The 25,167-nt window shown below is 38.7% G+C and overlaps 1 protein-coding gene across 22 annotated transcripts in view; it reads right to left on the bottom strand.

The window, feature by feature from the left end:
* The window catches only part of C2CD5 (C2 calcium dependent domain containing 5), a 56,648-nt gene that overhangs the window by 1,985 nt on the left and 29,496 nt on the right, over positions 1 to 25,167 (bottom strand). For 5 of the 22 annotated variants that reach the window (XM_084206971.1, XM_084206970.1, XM_084206976.1 and 2 more), the window contains 16 exons: positions 19,585 to 19,699; positions 17,830 to 17,925; positions 15,966 to 16,157; positions 15,106 to 15,292; positions 13,957 to 14,121; positions 13,493 to 13,633; positions 11,739 to 11,802; positions 9,335 to 9,396; positions 8,791 to 8,889; positions 8,302 to 8,391; positions 7,993 to 8,080; positions 6,889 to 6,975; positions 5,183 to 5,233; positions 4,076 to 4,147; positions 3,068 to 3,258; positions 132 to 278 (listed from right to left, as the gene is read on the bottom strand). In XM_084206971.1, coding sequence (XP_084063097.1) covers positions 132 to 278; positions 3,068 to 3,258; positions 4,076 to 4,147; positions 5,183 to 5,233; positions 6,889 to 6,975; positions 7,993 to 8,080; positions 8,302 to 8,391; positions 8,791 to 8,889; positions 9,335 to 9,396; positions 11,739 to 11,802; positions 13,493 to 13,633; positions 13,957 to 14,121; positions 15,106 to 15,292; positions 15,966 to 16,157; positions 17,830 to 17,925; positions 19,585 to 19,699 — 1,847 coding nt within the window. Of the gene's footprint in view, positions 1 to 131; positions 279 to 3,067; positions 3,259 to 4,075; positions 4,178 to 5,182; positions 5,234 to 6,888; positions 6,976 to 7,992; positions 8,081 to 8,301; positions 8,392 to 8,790; positions 8,890 to 9,334; positions 9,397 to 11,738; positions 11,803 to 13,492; positions 13,634 to 13,956; positions 14,122 to 15,105; positions 15,293 to 15,965; positions 16,158 to 17,736; positions 17,926 to 19,584; positions 19,700 to 25,167 lie in introns of all 22 variants that reach the window. The other 17 variants (XM_084206968.1, XM_084206967.1, XM_084206974.1 and 14 more) reach the window with 9 other exon arrangements.

The raw sequence follows: 25,167 nt of genomic DNA, 5'->3' as shown, positions 1-25,167 counted from the left end.
ACATAATCCAAGATATCAAGAAATGTTGTGCAGGCTCTGGTTTTACAGCACCACTGGTTTTTTAACACATAAAATGCCTATTTGTATCATACTAACCACAACAGCACTTGTCATTTCACACCCCGATGTACCTGATTTTTGTTTGGGTTCTCCATGAAAACACACTGCTTCATTATGTATGACACAACTGCGTTCCCTCCCAGAGCTGCAACGTGGGCTCTCACCATGGCAAACACTTCAGCAATGAAAGCGTGCAGGAAGCCACTGACACCACCCTCCTAGAATGGAAAAAAGACACATATGGTATTGAGTCTAGCCACAAGATGCTGAGTACTTCTCTTACATCTTTATCAGCTGAAAAACTCAGTGAATCCCACATGGTGTGGAGAACTTAAAAGGCATTCACAGTTTGAAGGGTCACAGTCACAAATCAGATGGAGAGAGAGCATTCACAGGGGCCTGGAGTGACAGGACAAGATGGCACACCTCAAACTGACAGGGCTGGATGGGATATTGGCAATGAGGAATTGTTCCCTGTGAGGATGGGCAGGCCCTGGCACAGGTGCCCAGAGCAGCTGGGGCTGCCCCTGGATCCCCGGCAGTGCCCAAGGCCAGGCTGGACACTGGGGCTGGGAGCACCTGGGACAGTGGGAGGTGTCCCTGCCATGGCAGGGGGTAGAACAACAGGGTTTAAGGTCCCTTCCAATCCAAACCATTCCATGGTTATATGAAATTCTTGGCGATTCCCACTAAGGAGTGACCATTAGCTCTGATCACTGCAACTTCATGTGTGTTAATGACTGTCCTTAGTTCTGAACACTCACTAAAGAAATGACTCCTCAAAATAAGTAAGCAAGGGATAGAGCAGAGACTTGAGCTATTCAGGCTGTTCCTTTTTTTTATTTTCCCCCTTGAAGTGCAAGGGAACTTCTAGCCATCTCATTTCGTTAACTTTTTTGACTTGATGGTGCTTGTGGGGCATTTTTACTTCTTTGGTGCAAAACTGAAGAATTTAAATTGATGTCAGAGGAGAAGGAAAACAACCAAATATGGATTTTCCTAGAAAATCCTTATGAAAGAATGTGAGCAACTACCTTTTTGGGGAAAAATCTATTCCACACAAACCAGGCAACCAACCAAAGAAATAATAATCCATGAAAATGCTGAGAAAAGAAACTGATCCAAACAGAGCTCAGTGTCAGTTCAAAATACATATAAAATTTCAAACTTCAGGTGAAGGGCAAGACCAGCCGACTTCCCACATGACTGTGTGTGTATGCCACTGGAGAAAATGGAAGAGGCAGGCAGAAGAAGAGATTGAATTAAGCAGAATTTCCAAGGGCTGTGCTCATTCCTAGAAGTATCATGTGCCCTGAACAGACTCAAAGGCATTAAAAAACCATATCTCTGATGAAAATTTACAAACAAAAAGGACAGGTACAATTTTATCCAACCCAGCATAAAGCTGGAATCAAGTCAGCTGCAGCAAGAAATCAAAATGCAATACAAGCTCATAATTCTCATGGAATTTTGATTTTGTCCAAGTCTTTTAAAGGTACAGCAACTGATGGGGAAAAAAATATGAATTACAAACCTAATGCAACATTGGATGACAAGAGGTAGCAAAATGATTGTAAAACACCCACCTGCAAACAGCAAAGCCTGAGAACAATGGATTAATGTGACTTGAAATGATCATTAACGTCTCACTCCATCATTAATGTTTTATTCTGGTATATACCTCAGCACTACCACAAGCAAAACAAAGCAATACAGAGAAAAATGCTGGTCATTACTTTCCTGTAGGACCTGAAGCACACTGCTGGAGTTGGATATAATGACTGCTCTGTTCTGACTCCATTGTAACTCAAGGCAATCCTGTAGTAAGAGCAGCTTGTGACTTAGCCTGTGTAGCTGAAATAATTTAAATTAGCTCCCCTAGGTGCTGGAAAGAGCACAGTGACAGCATGCTAGGGACTCTGCAACATGCCAGCTTCAGCCAGGAGCTGAATCACACACCTGAGTGACCCATGCTTGTTGGGATCTGCTATCACAGATACCAAAGCTCATCAGCTACTGAATTTGTACCTACAGAATCTGCACTTAGTCCAGGAATGTCCTGGGACCATTTCCCTGCTCTGACATCCTTTTGAAAACACTGTCCTTTTCACACATGGATTTCTCAAGTTCAAAGGGGAAGTTAAAAGTAACTTGCAAGATCTAAACAAAATGTTTGTCCGATCCAAGTTTCTCTAGAGAGTTCACAGCCCATTTTCAGGAAGACTGATCATTTTTATTAACATCTGCTCTGTAATTTCAGCAATGTGTAATTGGGAAAAACCAGCAAACTCTTCAGCACTGACAAACCAGGCAAGAGATATGCTCTCTTTCTGTGGCCAAAAGCAAAGATACAGCTACTTTCCAAAAGAACAGGAAAATTAAAAGGAACATGGCTTGCATTTTGACATGCTCAGAAGATTATTTGTTTTCCAATGCAGAATGGAGATCGGGGCTTGAACATCACCTCTAAGCTGGCTGTGGGGTCACGGAGTTATGGTGCAATTTTTGATGCTCAACACACAAAGTTTAGTTACAGAGAATGCACAGGATGCAATGTTAAAAATCAGCATAACATTATCTATGATATGGACAATGCTATATTAACCAGATACACTGTGAAACTTCCTCACTGAGCTTGCTACACGAGAGAATAGAGGACTTTTTTTCTTTAGCATTTAATTTGGGCTCAAATGATCCCAACTTCTACCACTTCTGGTCAAAGACATTTTTTCATAGAGTTCTGTTTAAGAACTCACTGGTTTAGTGTTCTACCCAATTCAACAGCAGTGGCAGTTGCTAACTAACCCCTTCCTAACAGTGCCAAACAAAATGGCTTCATGTGCTCTGTAACAAGAGCAGCACAAAGGAACTTGCTCTGCACTCAGCACCTTCCCACAAGTGACACAAATTCTACTCCCTGGTTGTGCCACACCTCAATTCAAACCTCTGATTCCTAAAATTAACAAAAAATTGTTCCCATAAAAGGCATCCGTGCCACGCAGCTCACCTCACGCAAAGAAGTGGTTTCTCGTATAAAAAACATGTTGATTATCCCAAGGTATTTGGTTATTTTCGCCCCAGGGAGGAAGGAAAGAGGTGTCATCTTAACAACTGAGACAGTGGAATTGGTGCCCGACGGGACAGAGCGGTGCCGCAAGTATCCCTCAGCCAGTGGACTTGCTTTTTCAAGGGAAGTAGCTGAAAAATGGGGAAAAACAGCAGAAAATAACTATCAAGATCCATCAGTGTTCCTCAAAACACAAAAACTCTTCTTTATGGTTTTCCAAATAGCTTGGTGACAACATTCAGCTGCCTGTGATGCTCAGCCATACATGTGAGAAAGGAAATCATCATGCAAAGCATGCAAAAGGAGACAAGAAGCTGAAATGGCATTTATTTGAAAGAGTGGCATTCCTGCGAAAGGAAGACATTGAGGCGAGCAGCTGCACAGACAACCATCAGTTATAATGTGAAGGTAAAGGAAAAAGTGCCAACATTTTGAAACATGTATTCTGCTGGAAGAACAAATTATAGGAAGTGTGAAAGTTGTTGTGTTTCCCCAGTGCAGCATTTTCCATTAAAACAGGTATTAATCTCTGCTAATTTAAGCAAGATAGTCAGACCTGTGGCCAAAGAACTACTGAAAACCAACTCACCACTTGCTAATTTAGTGACCATTGCCTTGACTGTCCCCTTGGTGATTGCTTCCTGTTTCTCAACCCCAATTTTCCAAGATCATACATACACCTACATCCATGCAGTGGATGTTATACAATTAGTAGGCGTACACATGTAGGGAGAACTAATTAGAGCAAGACTTCTATTTTGCTTTTTATGCTATGGTTCATCAACCCTACATGAGGTTACAGAACAATGCCAGCAGTTTTCACCCTCGGGAATTCGTTCCACACGTGATCTGCAATGCTCCTACTGGGCAGGGCACTCGACTAAGTCACCACTGGGAAATCAGAGATATGTCTCAGATTATCAGAACGTGGTAGAAACAGCCGCCTACTTGTCTTAATTGATCCGCGCCTTATGGTCTGAGCTTTCAGTTTAATGAGCTCTATCCAGCTGTTGCATCTGTCTGCAAAGGAACTGTAATCAACTGACGTTGCTGGAAACACAGACAGAAAAACAAAAGAAAAAAAAACAGAAAAAAATATATGGATGATGTCTCTTGCTCATCTTAGTGCTCCTTTTTGAGGAGGCAATGATTCCTGTCTGAGAGAGAACAACCATCCGTTTGCAGGTCTGTCTAAGAGGAAAAGTTACAGGGTAGGCTTGGACTTGTCCAAACCAAAGTACCGATTTCTGGTGATGTCCCAGCTCTGAACCAACTGCCTGAGTGGGACTTCAGCACTGAAAAAACATGCAAATACAGTCATTAAGGACTTATGCTAGATTAGTTTTTTTTAATAATCTCAATTTAGGCTGTAAGTTATGGCTTTTTAAACTTTATTTAAGCCTTTTTTAATTTTCATTGTTTTTTTTCCCTTACAAAGAGCTGCTGATCAGGATTTAAATTTCCCAAATGTCTTTATCAATAACTAACCTACAGAGTGAAAAAAAAAACCGTTGGTGATGAGGATAAGAGTCACAAACTGAAACACCTCTGTTTTAAAACACAAATGAATCTTCCTTACAGAACAGTCTTCCTTGCCCCAACATCCTCCCTCCAACATCCCTCCCATTATCATTAAAATAAGAAGTAAGAGTTGTTTCTGCTATGACTTTTGGTATTAGTTGCAGGGGTGTTTGCACATCTTTAAAAAAAAGGGGGGGGGTTGCAAACACTGTTTCTTCATTCTCCTGAAGAAACGGGAGGAACACATGCTAACTTCAAATTAACACAGGCAAAACAGCTCTCTTCCCAGGGACTCATTTTCTGTCAAATCAAGTTATATCCATGTACCTGACAGAGAGGCTGTTATTATTACAAATCTAACTTTTATAATGAAAAAATCACATCAAAATATTAGGATCTCATTAGGCCACACCAGAGCATGCACTCTCAGTTAAGTAGTAAACACTTCCTGGAGTAAGACATCCAAAAAGAGTATACCAATATCCCAAGAATGCTCATTCTGTTCTGGCAGATGGCTAAATTAAGGAAACTCACCTCTCTGAGCAGCAGGAATACCTGTGTGGGAGCTTGCACCCTCCAGGGCTTCTAACAAAACAAAATTAATTGCATTCAGATCATCTATTAAGCAGAGTTACAGGACAACAGCTTCCAAGAAAGATGGAAGGGACTATTTCCAAGGGCCTGGAGTGACAGGACAGGGGGAATGGCTTCACACTGACAGAGAGGAGATTTAGGTGGGATATTGGGAAGGAATTTCTCCCTGTGAGGATGGGCAGGCCCTGGCACAGGTGCCCAGAGAAGCTGGGGCTGTCCCTGGATCCCTGGCAGTGCCCAAGGCCAGGCTAGACACTGGGGCTGGGAGCACCTGGGACAGTGGGAGGTGTCCCTGCCATGGCAGGGGTGGGATGGGATGAGCTTTAAGGTCCCTTCCAACCTAAACTACTCCATCATTCTGTGACCCTTATAGAAGATTTTAGAGTCAAGCATGAAAAAAACCCACCTTCTATATAATGTACTGTGTACTTTGATAACAGTGTTAGTATAAATAATTCACTTTACTAAATCTACCTTGCAATTTTAATATGTTTATCCATCAAAGGTCACTACTGTATAAGACTGTAAACCAGTATTTTTAAAACAACAGTCCTACAGAAAAGTAGAGATATGTTAAATAACCTGTTAAGCAAATGTAACTACAATAAGGTCGTGAAGAAATGACAGATGGAATAATTTTCAGGCTGAACTGCTCTGCCTACAGCATGATATGGGACATGAAGTACAGCAGGAAAAGGGGTACATGGGAACAGGCTGCCCTCCTCTGGTCAGTGCCCAGAACACAGAGCACAGTCCAGTCATGGCTAGAGACACCAGCAGAAATTTCTGGATAGCTTCTCTTTTTGAAAATAAAAATGTAGCAAATTAAAATTTAAGCATTAAAAAAAAAAAAAAAAAACAAACCAAAACCATTAAGAATCTTTTTGCTGAAATTAATCTGGCCTCTGAAAATACAAGTAAGCATGGTAGGCACCCTTCTTTACACAGAAGTACAGGCAAAAAAGGAAGCTTGAACATTACAGTAATTCCCAGATATTTAATTTCCTCTCAGAAACCATTTTGGTAGATAATCCAACAAGGGAGAAGGAATTAAAGACAGCTGATTTCCATGTATTGAATTTTTAATGCAGTCATAGAAGAACTGTGATAACCCTTCCTGAAATGCAGCTCAATCTCAGGTAAAATAAAGCAGCTGTTTAACAGCTACAGTGTGCTGCACTGTACAGATTATTTACTATACAAGTTTAGGCTCCTTTCACTTAAAGGAAATTGGCATGCAATCAGAATCTGGCAGATGAAGTATTTCCCATCATGAAAACAATGAGATCAATTCTGTGAGGCTGAGAAAACATGGAGGTACTTTATATGGGCCATTTACAGTATGGGACAAGACTAATTTTTAGGTAATTGATAGTTATGTCAGATGACACCCAACACCCAGTGATTTCCAGCATCTTCAATATTCTAAATGCAAAGACTGGAAATATAGACAGAATGATCAGCCAAGCCATCTTCTGTGACTCAAAAAATTTCACAACAGGAGTAAATATACCCATTATGCTTAGGCAGCAAAGCACATTTAAAGCCTGTGAAAGTACAGATATTTTAAAGCCTCTACAACTATGAAAGAGCAGAACTCAAAATCCATAAAAAACAACAGTTTAATATTCTTCCCCTTAACTGACCTTTAGCTGGAGAGAATGGTTGAGAAGAATGGGGATCAGAGGAAAGTTCCAAGGGAAATTGGAGCTGTTCTTCATTGTCTGTAGATGCTTCAACAAAGAAAACATGGCCAACTGATAATTAACCCCCAAAATAAGATTTGCCAGTAATTACAAGCAAAGTCAGTTTAGTCAGGTCTGACTTGAACAGGTATTTTCAGCATGTGCATAAAATAATGCAGTTCTGAAGAAACAAATCCAGCTGCAACATTGAACAGAGCTTGTGTTCCACTGAAAAGTATTTGAAGTTTTTAGGAGAAAAATTAGGTCCATTCACGCATTTTTATTTTGATTCTGCAGTTGGATCTATGGCAGCTATTATAATAAAAGTTAGCACTTATTTCACATGAAAGGAAACACTTCACTGTATTGAAGAAGTCACCTCTAACTAATGTTTTAGAAACAAGTGACTCTGTTCTACTATCTAATTCCTGTCTCAAGAATTGAGTATGCTCAGAGTTCTGTCTGAATCCCCACTTCAGACTGCACACTTGCATTTCTAGCATGAGCTGGTACTTCATTAGCAAGGTGACATATGCAGACCACAGCAGTCTATTCCATCCCCTGCATGTGCTTCACTGAGCTCCAAAACTATTACTGATCTGCTTAAGGGTTTGCAGAAGGTTGGGTTTTTTAAAAAGTATTACAAATAATTTATTTTCCACCTTCTCCAAGTACAGAAAAATTTATACTTATAAGAGCAAGTATTCCCTGATGATTTACACATGTTCCAAAATACAACAGAAATGTCATCATCTGTTACACCAACATTTAATCAAAGTAGTATCATAGACAGAATAAGAAAGTACTATAAACGTGTTGATTATGTAAAATAAATACATAATGCTTGACAAGTAAGTCATCCCGCTGGAGGTCAAGTACATGAACTCTAAAAGACCTCTATGTGTTGAAAGACCTTCCCTGAAAAATATGTATATTTGAACTTGATGATCCTTGTGGGTTCCTTTCAACTCAGAATATTCTGTGATCTGTACATGTAACTGAAATTACAATTCAGACTCATTAGGCACTGGGGATAAAAAAGGAAAGATGCCTCACAATATTTACCTCTTTGCTGTGATTTTTCTGTAGGTGCTTTGTTGGCTTGTAGTGCTTGGTTTTTGTCATATGTAATGGCAACAGCTGTGACTGCAATCTGCAAATCAGAAACATTTGGCATATTAGGGAAGTTGATCTCTTGTGCAATCTGAAAAATAACTTTGCAAACAAGCAGTTCTTTGCATAGAAACATAATAGGGAAAAAACCATCTAAGAATTCAGCAGCCCCAGCAGTAAATCAGATCCCAGCCCAGGTTACTCTGAGCAGCAAACATTACCTAGGGCTGTGCCTGGAGCTGAAGGCAGCAATTCCCTTACCTGAACCAATTCATCCTCTGGCAGAGCCACTGTGAAGTTCACATGGCAAAGGCAGCAGGGAACCATGGACCGCAGTTTGAAATACAAACTCTGTTGGAGACAGGAGATCATTCTGTGTTACTCAGGAAAAAAAGGTGGTTCATTTCAGAGAAATTTGGGATCAAAACTCTTTTCATAGGAGAAGTCACCAAATGATATTAATTTTTTCTTGAAGAATTACATGTATAGAAAGTCAGGACAGAATGCAATTTACTGTGGAGCTGTCTATTTCTAGAGTTTCCTCCTAGTCAAAGGACTCCTTCAGGTTCCACAAGCTCTGGAATTCCCTAATATACTAAAACAGGCTAAATCTGTCTTTACAGAAACTCACAAGCTAATTACAGACACTTTGCATTCTATTTTCAAAACTGAGGGGCATGTTAATTTCAGTACAGCTGAATTTTCCTTGGCTCCCATTTGAACACAAAGTATTTGAAATAAGATTCTTACCTTCAACAGATTCTCACAGAGATCATTGAAGTTCTTATTGAGTGTTTGATTTGTTGGGTTAATGTTGCTTAATCTGGACACTCTAACTGCTGTGAACATCTGAATTAGAAACAAACAAGGGGATTTTTTGCCAACATATGCAAATATATTTTATCCACTGTCTTAAACCCAAATTCATAAAGAAGGGCAATAATGTAAAATATGTTAACATTTATGTTCAATAAGTAACAAAAGTTAGCTAAGCAACACAGTCAACAATCTGTTCCCTTTAAGGGGGTTCAAACCCAGCCAAACCTTTGAAAAAGCCAAAACCTTGAAGTTCAAATTTACTGTAATTATTTTAATATTCCTGTATTAGGTTATTTGTTACATGACAGCATTAAAAAAACCAACAAAAGCCCAGGTTCTCATACATTATTGTTCTTACCAAAATACTACTTTTATTTCTGTCACAAGGGTATCCTTTGAATTTAGCTTTTAAAAAATATATTTAAATTACTACAGCATATTTCAAACAACTTAGCAAAATTTTGAATAGCCTTACTTGAATTTCTGGTGTCCAGTTATTTATACCAGGCATAATTTCTGTGTTGCAACTGTAGAAACCTGTGAGGAAAATATTTGTGAAAAAAATCTATTTTATACACTGAATAGTACCCCAGAAATGAGGTCAACATTCCAAAAACAAATACAAAATCCTTGTAGGAGGGGCCAACACCCCAAAACCACAACTGCTCCACCTAGTTCTATTAGATAAACTATGCACAAATGAGGAAATTTTTTAAAAAGGTGTGATATGAAAAGCTAAAAAGCCAACCTTTAATAGAGAGCACAGAAAAGGCTGTAAAGGAATTACCATAGTGACTGACTGCAAATGAAAAACAGAACTATAATGGCTAAACAATAAAGTAAAATAAGTTATTAACAGCAAGTCAGTGATTCTGAAATCCTGAAGATAGAGTTAAATAAGCAGAAAAGAGGCCAATCTGGTAGGCCCTATATAAAAGCATAAAATGAGCTAGAAAAGAAATTGTGTAGCAGCTTGCAGAGGGTATAAATATTAATGGACTGTCTTTTAGAACATCAAAAGCAGAAATTCTGTTGAAGAATCAAGTAAGATTTAGAAAGGATGTGCAGAAACAATAATATGAGAGCAGAAAACATGCTTCTCTTTTGACAGCAGTGTAGTAGAGCTTTCCACAACAGCAGAAAACCAGTCCCCTGTTTGTCTTGAACCAGTGTCTGAAGGAGATACTGAACAAAAAGGCAAATGAAAAAGAAGGATTCCTATAAACCACAGAATAGGCAAAAGATCAAACAGCTCAGTGACACTGAAGCGTCAAGTTATTCCATTATCAGAGAACATTCTTTAATCTCCAAGGAATGAGGTGCTAGAGTGACTGCTCCTCCTGCTCCCCTCACTGTAGGGGTGTGTGTCACTGCTCATTGCAGGGAGCACAGCACTGCAGAGCACTGTCACCTCACTGTAGGAGTGTGTGTCACTGCTCAGCCCAGGGAGCACAGCACTGCAGAGCACTGTCACCTCCCAGGAGCACAGCACTGCTCCTCCTGCTCCCCTCACTGTAGGAGTGTGTGTCACTGCTCACTGCAGGGAGCACAGCACTGCAGAGCACTGTCACCTCACTGTAGGGGTGTGTGTCACTGCTCAGCCCAGGGAGCACAGCACTGCAGAGCACTGTCACCTCACTGTAGGGGTGTGTGTCACTGCTCACTGCAGGGAGCACAGCACTGCAGAGCACTGTCACCTCCCAGGAGCACAGCACTGCTCCTCCTGCTCCCCTCACTGTAGGGGTGTGTGTCACTGCTGAGCCCAGGGAGCACAGCACTGCAGAGCACTGTCACCTCCCAGGAGCACAGCACTGCTCCTCCTGCTCCCCTCACTGTAGGGGTGTGTGTCACTGCTGAGCCCAGGGAGCACAGCACTGCAGAGCACTGTCACCTCCCAGGAGAGGCACTGCTCACTGCTCCCCTCACTGTAGGAGTGTGTGTCACTGCTGAGCCCAGGGAGCACAGCACTGCAGAGCACTGTCACCTCCCAAGAGCATGCACTGCTCCTCCTGCTCCCCTCACTGTAGGGGTGTGTGTCACTGCTCACTGCAGGGAGCACAGCACTGCAGAGCACTGTCACCTCCCAGGAGCACGCACTGCTCCTCCTGCTCTCCTCACTGTAGGGGTGTGTGTCACTGCTCAGCCCAGAGCAGCTGGAAGCACCAACAATCCCTCACCAAGGTCTCCTAAAAAACTAACAGTGAAGCATCATCAAATGAAATGTAAATGTAAGACTAGGAAAAGAGGGACAACAATGCTTCATTTTCACAGTGAAGGCATCTGTAATTTTGGATTTTGTGCTTCAAACACATTCATAACTTATATACAGAAGAGGATAAAACAAGATGATGGCTGATGGCCTTAATTTAGAGCAGCAAAATCAACTGCAGCAGAACAGGATAATCAGTGAGGAAACCAAGGCTTGGTGACAGCAATAGATAATACAAGGACAGTTCTGAGCTCGACATGACAAGATTAGCACTGGTATCAGGAATGAAATCAAGACTTTCTCAGAAGAAACACAGGGAAATTTACAATGAAAAGAGGAAGGACAAGGACAAATCAAATGTCCAGAGCAATTTCCAATAATGGACACCTATATTTGCCTCTTATCCAGATCCAGCAGTTCTGCTGGGAAAGGTATGACATCTGTACAACAATAAATAGCATAAAGACAACTGATACCAGGCCATAATTAGTTCTCCATTCTACTTCCATTACCCTGAAACTACAAATCTGTAGTTCAGTCTAAAAATCTTCAGAAACAGTAATATTGGCAGTTCTCTTGGAACTTTTAAAATAACTTTTAATAAAACTAGTCATATTTTGTCATTTTGCAGCCTACAGCATAAATGAGGAAAAAATGGTTGTAACTATACCAGAAGGTGGTGGAACATCTGTCAGTAAAGAATGTACATCTTCCATTGCATCTGTGTCATCAATCTACAAAAAGGGAATAATTCAGAAAATCATGCTGTGCCAGTAAGAAATTTCCAAAAGAACTCAAATAACCTCCATTCCATTCAACCTTTAACACTCTTACTTCAGATCAGACTGAGAGCCCTGCTACCCTGCTGTAAATACTTCTGGTGTGGTTTTACACTCATCCTGTCTTGCTGACCTGCAAGAGATCCACATTTACCTCCAACTGCCAACATTTTCTTATCAAGGGTTTTAGAAATAGTTTATAATTTAACTCCAGTATTGAGGGGTTTTCTGTCAAGTAATGTGTCTCCTTCTCCCTCTCCACGTAAAAGGGCTTGTCTTTTTCTTTTCTTTAAAAAGCAACCCAAAAACTAAACAAAACTAACCCAGATATCTTTACCTCTCATAACTGCCTTCTCAGCCTCTTTTAGCACATCCTCATCCCAATGAAATTTTTACTACTTTTTCTTATACAGCTCCAGTGAACAATGATTTTACTCTTGAAAGCTTTGTCAGGAGTTCAACTAAATCTTCTGGAGTATTGTCTCTCATAACCAATTAATCATAAACCCAACTTCCCAAATAAGAAAGTAGTAAATTATTCCACAGATAACAAGTAGTTTTTTTCTATTAGTACCTTACAAAAATCCTCAATTTTTTACAAAGGTATTCGACCTTTTTTGCAAAAGCACCAACCAATCTAAATTAATTATCCCAAACTCTCCCAACCTGTTATTTTTTCACTCTCCTTTCATACTTCCGTTTTCAAACAAACTCTTGTTATAGCGCTTCCTCATTCTTCCTCTCTACAGCCTTTCTTCCAGATTATTTTCCATGAACATGGTGATTTGTGAAGGTTAACAAAGCCTTAGATGTACCTTAGGCTGCAATTGCAGGCTGTATTTTGAAGTGGTTTTCAGTCAGTGATGGGTATTTGTACTGTCTGTCTCTACAGGATGACCAAAACTCCAGCCCCTTTTTAAACACTTGCTGGAGTATTAAAGACTTCAAAACAGACAATGTTCAATTGTGTCTTTGAATGTTGGTGAAGAGAGAGGTAACAGAAATCTATACCCTTTATTTATCTGCAGGGGTTGCTCTTTCTGGTTGCAGCTGTAGAAAGAACTGGAAGGTATTGTCACAAGCTGTGAATTCTTAAATTGTGAAAAGCAATAGCTGAAATTCAGAAAATCTATGTGCTCTCTTGGCACATGCAGTTTTTTTGAATACTTTGAATACATCCCATTCTGGAAATGAATAATTCTGAATGTTCACCTACCACAGTAAGAGCTTTGAAACAGGAAGAAAATACAATCTTTTTATTTGCTAGATATAAGTGTGGCAACACAGAACCTCAGTGTTTATAAAAATAGATCTTGAGCTTTTGATTAGTCTGATCTGCTGCTTGAAGCAAGCAGAAGGACATTTCTTATTAAAAGCTCTTAATTATTAATCTAGAGACTGCTACATATTCATGAACAGCAGGGCAATCTTTTTTCAGATAGTCTGTAGACAGAGCTGTGCTTTAAGCAAATAGAGTAAGGAAAAGAGAGACAAAGCAAAATGTAATACTTCCCTTTTTCTATTGATACAAAAGGGAAAAAATACGCAATTTAGGAGCTGTTCTTGGAGATGAGCAAGAAAATTTTTTAAATATATATTTCAGGAGAAGAAAAGTATGAACATGAGTAGTGAAAATGTTTATCACCTCCAAGACAAAAGCATCCTTCTTTCCATGTGAAAGGTCAAGCTCTGTAACTTCATCAGAGCTTTCTGACTGAGATCTCAATAACCTGGAACGTTGTCTTGGCTCTGGAATGGGAGACCCAATAATTTCTTCAGGTAACTCCTAAAAAGAATGTAAGAATTAAGAGATGTTCTGCCCAGCTTAAAAAAAATTCAACTCTCCACAAGTTGTTAACAATTCTAAGAATCAGATCATTCTGAAAATCATTCTACTGAGAAATATATCTAAATAATACCACAGCAATTTGGCTATGCAGCAAAGGGATCTGAAAATTCCAGCAGCTTTTCAGAATCCAGTGAAAGTAGTCTGTATCTCTATTTGCAAATAAACATCTGTTCCGAATGACTCAGTAAGAAAAAATGGATATACGGTGCATATAGCTGAATCAAAATGCTTTATTTCTTAAGAATCAAAGATTTACTTACTGGAGGATTAATCTCATAAAGTTCCTTGTTCTTTGCTATTGTATCATTTATTTTCTTTTGCATATGTGATATGTGCTGCTCATAGGTGCCGTCATTTGGAGTCTTGCCAGCAATCTGAATACCTCCAGGTGTTGGCAAAGCTGCTAAATAAACACCTGTTGCAGACTTTTAAAAAGTCACAAAGAAAAAGACAAGTATATGAGCATGAATTCCTAATATTTTCATATAAAGCTTTCCATAATGCTTATGCTAAAACAGCATTGTAGCATGCAAATAACAGCAGCATCTCTTGCAAATAAACAAATGGATCTTTCTCTTCTGTTCACCTATGAAAAAACTTCACTATTCTTTTAGAAAACTCCCTCTTTTTCATTTTTCATGGTGGAACTCTAAAACTTGCCTAAAAATTCCAAACAAACTAAAAATTAAAGCCTCTGCCCCAGTATGTTTTGCATAAGCAAATAGGTTTTTTTAGTTTTTGAAGATCTAAAATTTGGCCAAACCATTTACAGCATCAGTGAGGCTGTGACAACCCTATTTCTATTTACAGAAAACAGATCATGAAAGACAAAAGAAGATGGCAGCCAGAATTACCCAGGCATCCCCTGATGCAGGAAGAAGCAGCATATTTCACTATTCTAATCTTGCATGAAAGAATGGGGTTAGAAAATATTGTTAATGAACATCTCTTGACTTTCTCAAATCTTTAATTTATTTCTTCAGTTCCATCAAAGAAGAGGCAACACGACTTCCCCTTGTTGCTAAATAACCAAAAGATTTCCTGGCAGGCTTAATTGACCTTATTTGTCATGGAACTGCAAATTCAAGTTGAAGAACAGGGATCTCTTTGACAGGACCTTTAAAAAATACCATCATTTTTCTACAATTTGTGCCAATTAACTGTTTGAAGTTTCTTTTCCTCTCATCCTCTTTTTAATCATCTTGTCTTTTACCATTTTCAAGAGATTTGAATCTTCTTCTGCTGGTTATGAAAGACAAGTCTGTCCTGATTTCACAATAATTAAGATACTTGCTCTTAAAACGACATTTTCGTACGTCTGATTACTCTGAATCCCACAACACTTGCGTGTCGTCCTGAAAAAATACTGGGAGAAAGCAGAACCACCCCAGGATCCCAACAGTACTTACTGCCAAGCCCATCAGCATATTTTCCCCCACAGTGATCTGAATTCTCAGCCCAAAGAGGGCATTCATTCCCCTCAGCTTGAGTTTGTTCATCAGCTGTGTGTGCACTTCGTACTCCATGAAGGGCAGGAGGTTACTGATGGAGGTGGCATTTGCTTCAGCCTGAGCTTTCTTCTTCAGTCGGCACAACCTGGAACACAACAGCACAGACAGGGCTCTGGCAGATCTGGGAAGGCTCAGAGGGACCACAGGTATCTGCAATTCTTTCCTCATGGCATAAGCTAGTGCAGCTTCTTTTCAATTCTTCTAGATTGCTGCAACAGTACAATAAAAAGCCAGTTCTTTACAAGAACCCCTTGAGACAGTGCCATCTGAAACTTCTGTTTTCAGCTCTTCTTCTACTAAGATCCCCCATGCAACATCTTTCTCTTGCTGCAAGCCTCAAACATTTCAGATACAAGTATAGAAAATTACTACTGTAATTTCTAGTGGTAGAACTGTTAAAATTCCTATTAGTACAGTTATTTAAGATACACATTGGAAGGAAGAAAAAAAATCCCCAAACCAAACCCAAGTGCCCTCACAGCTAAAGCATGAGCCATATTTATCTGAAAATAAAACAGAGCACAGCAATCCCATCTCTGACTATATGTTAGTCATCTTCCACTCTTTGGGTTTAGTCCTACAAGCTGAAATTCAAAGCCCAAACCAGTGACACTTTCAGAGAGAAATCTCATTCAAGAACACATGCCAATTGTGTGTTTTATAATATAAGATTTGACGATACATTGGATTTTAGCAACAGGAATTCTTTTAGAGCTCTCCAAAACTTTACTAGACTAAGGAAGGATTTTGACAGATACCTGGCTTGAATAAGACATCCCTTCCCAACAACTATTGCCTCTACAGGAAGGTCAATTGTGGTGAAAAGGACATCAGGAACTTTTTGCTTCCTGCAGTTGTAACAGTAAGTGAGGTGAGCGGGAAATGGCATGTTCAATTCATCATATGGGATATGGCAAAATCCACAACCTGGTGGTGAAGCTTCTTCAATCCTAAAAACACATTATGGAGAGAATACTTAAAACATCTGCATCTTGTTAACCACGATCAGTAAGTGCACATGTGTATAAACACCTAGAGAGACCTACTCAAATCATACACCACAACTGAACTCTGCTCCATTACACCAGCGTGACAAGTATTAAAATACACCAACTACAAGAAGAAAAGCTTGCACACTACTTGCTAAAATGCTATCAATAAAACTTGCATTGAAACTACTTATGCAGGGATTGAGAAAAACGACATTCAGTGACCAACAATTCATAAAAATCAGTAACATCACTGAACTGGCTTGAAGCAGTGTAACTTCCAAATATAATCCGTGATACAACAGTTGTACACAGAATTTGCTGTACCAAACACACCAAAAACTCTTTTTCTCATTGTGTCCAAAAGCCCATAAGAGCAGAATACAAACAACAAACCAAACATCCTTTTGAGAAGCAGCACAATAAGGTAAAATGAATTATTTCCTTATAACAGTCTCTCCCCCATCATGAGGAACACCCAGGAATGACCACTATAAAAATATGAACAGGGAAACACAGGCCAACTGCATCACTGCAAATGGATTCTGTTCCACAACAACAGTTCTTCTCAGGGATTTTGAAGAGGTGCTTAAGCATGTCTGTCAGATTTGGAACATTAGCTATCATAAGACTTTGGCAAACAGATTTAGTGTTGAGCATGCTTTGTCTGTTTACCTGTTTTACCTCCCTCTGGCACTTCTAATCCATGCCAAGACTCTTAGCAGCCCCAAAATACATGTTTTGAAAAAGTAATATTTTCTTTACATTACGAACATAATATTTCTTTCTCTCCATCATAGAGTGACTACACAACTAAGTATTTGAGTTTTGGCTACTGTTTTTAAAAGTATCTACACTAGAAGACAACAGTCTTCTGCTAACAAAGAATAATGAATTCTAAATAAACCATGTTGACTGGTTTATTATGGAAAAAGCAATGCAAGTGCTAAAGTGTAATGAATAGCCTTGATTATAACTATAATTATCCCTTGAAATATTTGATTACTATCCTGATAAATACATAATAAATTACCAAAAAGCATTAATTTTTTTCCCCAAAAATAACTTTGTAGCAATACTCATTCTTCAAATTCTACTTGCAAGAGCAGAAACAAAGGGAAACTTCAGTTTCATGCTTTTGTTCATCAATTTCAATAAACACATACCTATTTTGGAAAAACCTGGCATTGTATTTGTTTAATAACCAAGCCACTTTATCTCCTACACATAAATAGTATTTAATGGAGCAGATATACACACATTACAGACACAGCCACTTTTGGCTTATATAAGTTATCAAACATCTGTCATTTTTTATGGTGTGATACAAAATTGAGAAAAGAGACCTGAAGAGCAGCAAAGGGAAAAACTGAGTTATGATCTGTGTTAGTAGTCAAACGTGTTACCTTATTGAGACTGTTAGAAATAAAAACAGAGTATCTAATGGGTGCAGAGCTCCATTACTCCTGTGGTGGTTGTTGTTAGTGAAAAGCAGTAAAGTGGTTGGTCCCGCATCCTGCACTGTAACACTGTAACCTACCCTAATAGAGAAGAACTATCTTGGCTCTGAGGAAAAAAATCAACCTCTCCCTTCTCTGACCCTATGGAAAAGAAGCCAGGCTGCCATGACAACCTTTGTTCCAAACAGCCTTCCATGGTGCCATCCTGAAGGAACCTAGGGTTCAGTACAGCTGCTGTGCCAGATGCGGACAAAATACAGACCTCTTCACTATAAGAGAAAAGAACAACAACACAGTGAATTCCTACTGCTGAGTGGCTGCTTTTATATCAAATTATCAGATTAAAGGGCTACTACAAGTCTCAGTGAAGTTAAACATCACCACTAATTCTGTGCACTTGTGCAATTTTATCCATTAAAACTCTCAAACAATCCTCTTCTGGTATTTAAACCATAACCACTGCCTCAGTACAAGGTGAAGCAGGATTGCACAGAAAGACTTAAGAGCTTTGCCTCATGTTACAAATAATATAGCAACAAAAAGGCTAACGAGGTTTAAGTATGGTTTTCAGTTCTGTGGTTAACAATGCAAAGAAATACAGCAAACCAACTAAACATTAAAAAAACCCAAGGTATAAAGTTTTACAGAAGTAAGAGAAGTTGAGAGCCCCAGCATCTTATTAACATTCAATTTTCAAAATGAAGTTGCAGCTCAACATTGACAAGAGTACTTGAAGGATAAAAAGTGGCAAACCAGTACAACTTTACTAGGAAGAATTACAAAAATGATATATTTTGCATGTAAAGTAACCAACCATACTTAGGATTTAGCAGAGTTCAATCTCTCAGAATGACCACAGAGCTTTAATAATTCTCAAGTTGTTAAATAAGAAACAATTCACTATAAAACTACTATTTACTATTGAAAAAAATTAAAGAGAAAATTTTTCCCACATTTTCTAGAATGATACATGGGCCTTGATTTCATTTGTTGTTTCTCGTTCCAAAATTTCTCATACATAACATGTCTGGCAGACCAGTACTTACACACACAGGCTTGTGCTTTGAGCATGGACTAAAGCTGGACTGGCAATAAGTAAGGGAATTCCAATAAATATTTTATCAATAATCAAACACTACCACATTCAATTCCTTTAGAGAAATGCAAGGATTAAATAACCCAATACTTGACTGCCTGTCTATGCTCTAAACATTCTTTCCCCATAGTTAGGGTAGGAAAAAGAACACAAGCTATTCATGATTTTTACAAGGAGACTGACAAGGAAAGGAATAAATGCTTCATGTCAGTATGTTCATCCCTCACTGATGGAGTAATTGAGGAAAATATGGTAAACCAAAACTTTTCCAACTTCTCTCCTTAAAATGCAAATTTTTAGTGCATTTACCTTAAAATATTTAGGCAAAATCAACTTGAAAGAAAATAAATTCAGATGTTGGAATTTGCTTGCTACTTCCCAAATGCAATTTGAAATAGTGAACCAGAGTAATTTTCTGTTTAATATCAGCAGACACATCTGGCTCTAGTACAAGCTTTTTTTGAGCCTGAAATGTGAAGTTTTGCGTTTTAGTTCTGGTCTGCCAGTTGTTATCCAATAATGAAACTTCAATACATATACTTTCAGGAACAGTCTTATTTCAGTAGGTTAGGTTTAGAAAACTTCATGGATAAATTAATATTGTTACTACAAAATAAATTGTAGGGTTGAGTTTAAAAGAAAAAATTTAAACATTCATTAGAAAAAACTTAAAACCCAGATCTAAACATATATAAAAATGCCTAATACTGAAATTTCCTAATCTCACTTAAACAGTACCAACACCTGTACTGGAATAGTTAATTTTTAATCCACTGATGATGAAATACGTTTTCTGTGGCATTTTGAAAATCAAATCATCGTCATGATTTACCAAATGCTGGTTGATTCACTGTAGCCCACTACAGCATGACAACCCAATGCCTTGGCATGGGATTTTATTTCTTGTCTGATTTCTGCCCACCAGGCATCTCGTGTCTCTGGTTCATCTGAAAGACAAAGTATAAATCAGTTCACTATTCTGGACTAGGCTGACACAAAGCTTCATGCAATTAACCTGAAAAGCTGAGGTTTTCATATTCAGATGCTTCCAATGTGGACACTTTTTCCTTCCTATTTATCACACTTCAAGGAAACACTAACAGGGCTTTTTCACTAATTATCTTGTTTTTCCCCCACATGAGCAGACTCTCACAAATTACTGCATTCTTCTTGTCCATATGACAGGTAACACTAAAATACTGTAGATACTGTTCCAATCTCCACCTGGTTTTAGTCCCAAACCACACCCTCAGTTTCCAACAACACAAGAGCAGTGTGTAACATCAGAAACTCTGTAATACCGAAAAACTAACAGTAAAGAAACAGTATTTCTAGTAGTAAACTAATATTTTACATTGCTGTGCACTTATCTCTGAAATAACCTCAATAAGTTTTCCTACTGGAAGCAGTTCTCTCTGTTAACCAGATTTTGAAAATATTTGTTCCAAACCGTATCACTAATCAAACAGACAATTCTGTGGCACTTCTGGCTGTGAGAAGCCATTTGGATTTGAAACTACTTTTACATTTAGGAAGTGAAGAAATACAGGAAGTATGCTGCCAGTGCTTTTTTGAGTCAGTATCCTGGAAACTGCACCTTCCCTCCATGCCCATGAATGGATTTGAATTCCTCAAGGTTATATGTTAAATATATCCTGCCTGCTTTTCTTGAAAACCACAAGATACAAAAATACAAAAAGAGTGTGCTGCTAGAGTAAGTTCATGCAGTCCATTTATTTTTTAACTGCTCAGCAATTAGTTCTCACAACTAAAGCTCTCGACTTACAAGCTTTTTACATATGGAGCCAATACTGAATTTACAACTAGAATTTGTCAGCTGTTTCTTCTTTCAAAACTTACCTGTTTCAATGAATGTAGTTAGCAACTGTGTTAATTGTTGATACAAAAAGGGAAAACCAGTAACAAACAATCATTACCAAGGATTCTGAATAGAGAGATTCTTATGGAATTTCCCTGAAATTAACTACATTTACACAGATACAAACTTCTGGCTACTGAGTTCTTCTTGTTGAATCATAACTTAAATATCAGTCAAAACCTGGAATTTATTTGGAACCAATTTTGTACTATCAGGAATATTTACCAACACAGTGTATGATAACCACATTATCATACACTTGGTTCTTGACAACATGACAAACAAAAATGCAAGATGTGGATATACACATAATTTAAAATTTACTGAAACAGAAATATTGTAAAGTAAAATGTATTCATTCATGACTTTACCTGACCTTTGCATTTAGAACTAGGCTCTAATTTTTCTAAACTAAACTAATGATTATTTTCTAGTTCAAAGGTAGAGCACAGAGGTTTGCATATTCAATTATACCTAACTTTAGATGGCAATGCTTGTGTAACTCAGCATTACACTGAGCAGCAGCAGCCTGGATGCTCAGACTAAAGTTTATTCAACCTTTGCTTTAAGAAATGAACACAGTTAAGAAATGAACACTATAAGGTTCTTTAAGAAAGAACCTTACAGCGAGAGTTCTTAGGCATGTTCTCTGCAATGAACAAAAGTATACACGTCAGGACACAACCAAGGGATTTCTATGAACTGTATCAATCATGTTCTGTAATCCAAGGTCACTTTAGCAGGTTTCAGTGCACTACTGGCAGACTCTTGAGGTGCTGCACTTCACTCTCTGGGTAAAAACACTGTTAAATCCTCTCAGTGACTGGGGCAATAAATGCTTAAGAAGATACTCAGCAATCCTGACTCAGATTCCTGGAGCACCTGCTCTTCCCAGCTTTGGAATTGCTGAGATTCCTACAGAAATAATCCATCACACACAGGGCTGGAGCTCCCAGCTCAGTTCTCAGGACCACCTGTGGTACAAAAAGTGGGAGATGCCTTCTCTGCAGGTACCCCTCTGGACAGAGGCTGCTCTGCTGCCAGCAGGGAACAGCAGCAGGGCTGGCTCAACCAAGGGAGATCTCTGGAAAGGGACTGTAAGGCCAGGCCACAATATCTGACAAATTCAGTGTATGGAGGATGTGAGACCACAGGCACATTCGGTGAAAGTTCTTTTTAGCTCTTTTTGGTGACATGGACATGGATCTTGGGAACAATTCCTCCTCTCCCCTCCAGCCAGAGATTGTTTTGAAAAGCAACGTGTTTCTCCTTATACATGAAAAGTTCAAGTAGCAGCAAAAGTGGTTCTCTGACCATGCAGAAAAACACCTGCTCAATGAGACTGGATCACAGGCAGCTGGCTAGAAACATTGACTGAACAGCCACACAAATTCTTGTACTTCACAGAAAAACACCTGCAAAGAAGAAATACCCTTTTTTCTAGACTAAAATGTGCCAATTTTCAAAACTACAACTTTTTACACCTTTTGGCTCCATCTGGCAAAAACTGCTTCTACTTATCACCAGTGACATTTCAACATCAAAGTGCAAGAAAATGTGAAGTCATGATGAGGATTTGAGAGTTAGCAACAGGTGAGGTGACTGAGGATGAACACAAAAAGTGCTGTGAAATAAAGGTAAGAGTGATAAAGACAAGAATGGCATTGGAAAGGAATGCAGCCACAGTAAAAACTGAAATGGAATGAGATGTTGAAAGGAAACAGGGATCCTTAAAGTGAACATAAAAGGTAGAAATAGTGACGGGTCCCAAATTCTATGCAAACATTTAGCTTTCCTCCACAAAAATTTATAGTTTAAATTATTGAACTTAAGAGACTTAATTTTCTTACCTAACCTCTATAAGGACACCTCACCATTATGGCTAACACATACTGTTGTGAAGTTGCTCAACACTGTGTCTGGCTAAAACAACATTTAATCCTTTATTCTAAGAATCTGTTCGATATCCTCACTAAAAAAACTATTAACTAGAGTAACTAGAGGAACGTAATCGATCATTTTCATTCTTCTGAGAGGTAAGAAGCATTTTCCAGCCATTGTCTTCAGCATTAACAGGATCAGGCCCAATATCTTTCAAAGAATCCAACAATTCCTTATCGTACAAGAACAAATATTTCTATAAGAGTCATGCAGAAACAATTGTTTGTAAAGAAGACTGTGACCTCTGCTTAAGATATTTGACTATTTTTTTCTTCCAGAAAGAGGCCAAAAAATAACAATTATTATCTTTATATATAAATATTGTACATTCACATTTACATGAACTTACCTTCGTGTATTAAAACACAAAATAATTGTCTACAATTAAAATCAAACACCATGACATTGCAATAATAGGTTGATACAAAACACTGAATGCAGTGCAATGTGTAGCATTCATATCCTTCTGACAAATATTTTCACAAGCAGCCTTTTTTGACACATGAGCCACACAATTTCACATGGGGATGCTGTTGTAGCATTTACAAGTTTAGTAAAGCTAAGGATTTACATAAACAATTAGAGGAGTTAGGGAAGCAGGATGGCATGTGTCCAGCACACTCCATGAGAGTGCCTGTTGGTTGCTTTGCTAAGGCAAAAGCTCAAGAACTAAGGGTTTGCAAAGCAGATTCAGCAGACAGGAGCCAGAAACGGTGGGTATTTTGGCGCATGCTTGGATCAGGTGACAGTACAGACTGAAAACTATGGCAGCTCACTGAAATGGTTACAGAAAGTAATGGCCCTGGATTCTAGGTGGAAGCAAGAAGGCAAGCATACAGAGCACTCAGTCACAAGCTTTTCTAGCAAATGTACCGAGTCCTTTGGACCAAGGGTTCTCTACAACTTTAAGCAGAAAGGTTTGCAGGAAATTCCACTGCTAGCTATGTCCCCTTTGTGGGAAACCAAAGGCTGAACACTAAACTTACTGTATTACTGTTTCCAAATTGGCAGGATACTTATAACCAAGTGGAAGCAAAGCACACTGTTTCTATGGTTGAGGACTTGAGAAACAATGCTGTCAAAAGTACAGTGTTCTATAAAAATCATGCGAACTCAAATCTCTGCCAACCGGAACCTTCCAAACTGATTTTATTCAGCAGTTTTATAAGACACAGACAGCCCTTCTGTACCTGGAATGTTGAGTTAGCTCTATCCACCACCAAGTCACCCATCTCCTTTAGAATACAAGGTTGAGCTGCACTATCCAGGGGACAATATCCTGTACAAATCTTTCACCTAGACACTACCACTTTCTGATTCAAGAGTTCTCCCAAGTTATTATAGTTATTATATAGAGGTTCACTTGTACAAGTTCGTTTAAGATTTAGCCAGAAGCTGCATTTTGCTAGTCCACACAGATTTTTTGAAACTGAAGTCGGATTAAGAAGAACGGCCTCTTGACAACAGTTCATACCCAAGAGCTGCTGTATGCGTAAAGCTGAATCTTTAGACAACCTGCTCCAAAGTAGGGACTGTCTGATTCATTTCAGCCAATTTTACATTGCATAATTTAGGAAATATTTACATGTATAACACAATGCTGACAGGAGGAGGACAACCATCTGGAGAAAATTTTCATGATCTATAAATGACTCATTGTTCTGTTGTTTCAAAAATGGCAATGGAGGTCAATATTCTTTCAAACTCAATCTTTGAATCTTTCATTAGGCAAAGCCCTTATCCACACATTCAATATTCCCTTATTTTTATGTCTTCTTAATTAAAAACCTACTGACAGCTTATACAGAAAGATGCGTGGGATTTTTGTGTAGGTTTGGCAGGTTGGGTTTTTTTAACAGACACCTTTGTTAGGTTTATAAGCAACCTTCCCTGGACCTTGAAGTTTTATTTAATCCTTTCTGGTTATCCCATTAACATTGACATTATCGATTTTCTAAAACACTTAATAACTAAATAACTGTACAGAAACACAAATCCTCTGGTCTGTAAAGATTAACACAAAATTCAGGTAGCAAATAATTAAACCTACAGCAGATTAACCTAAAACTTTCAAAACAGTTTCCAAGCCACTCCCTCCTTGTTTAGAAATACTACTCCTCAGATTCATCCTTATGACTGAAAGATGCACAAATGAAAAGTTTGTTACAGCAAGTGAAGGAAGTAGATTGTAGGGATACATCAAAGGAAAACTAGGATACACTAAACTAGCAGGAAATAGTGTAGCCACACCCAAAGGGAACAGGCACTTACTCTTACAAAGGTAAACTCCACACAAAACCTCCAGCCTGCAAAATGTTACTGATAACCAGGGCTCTTCTGCCAGATGAAGTCAGAGAGCAGCACACACCTCACCTCTTAAACCCAAATTGCCGAATGAGCAAAACAAGGCTTGAAAGTAAGGAATTCTTCAATTACTCAGGAGACAATTTTAAGAACACTCAGGCTACAACTGCATTTACAGGATGAGCTGTTGGCTGGCTGATTAAACACAAACCCCTTCATGGGCAGGGCAGTTTTCTACTGGGTCAGTCAGGCCACATCACTACATAAGCACCAAGCCTCCAAGAGAAACCA

This window comes from Fringilla coelebs, assembly GCF_963513975.1.
Source record: "Fringilla coelebs genome assembly, chromosome: 5".
Classification (NCBI taxonomy): domain Eukaryota; kingdom Metazoa; phylum Chordata; class Aves; order Passeriformes; family Fringillidae; genus Fringilla; species Fringilla coelebs.
This window is presented reverse-complemented; position numbering and strand designations above follow the sequence as displayed.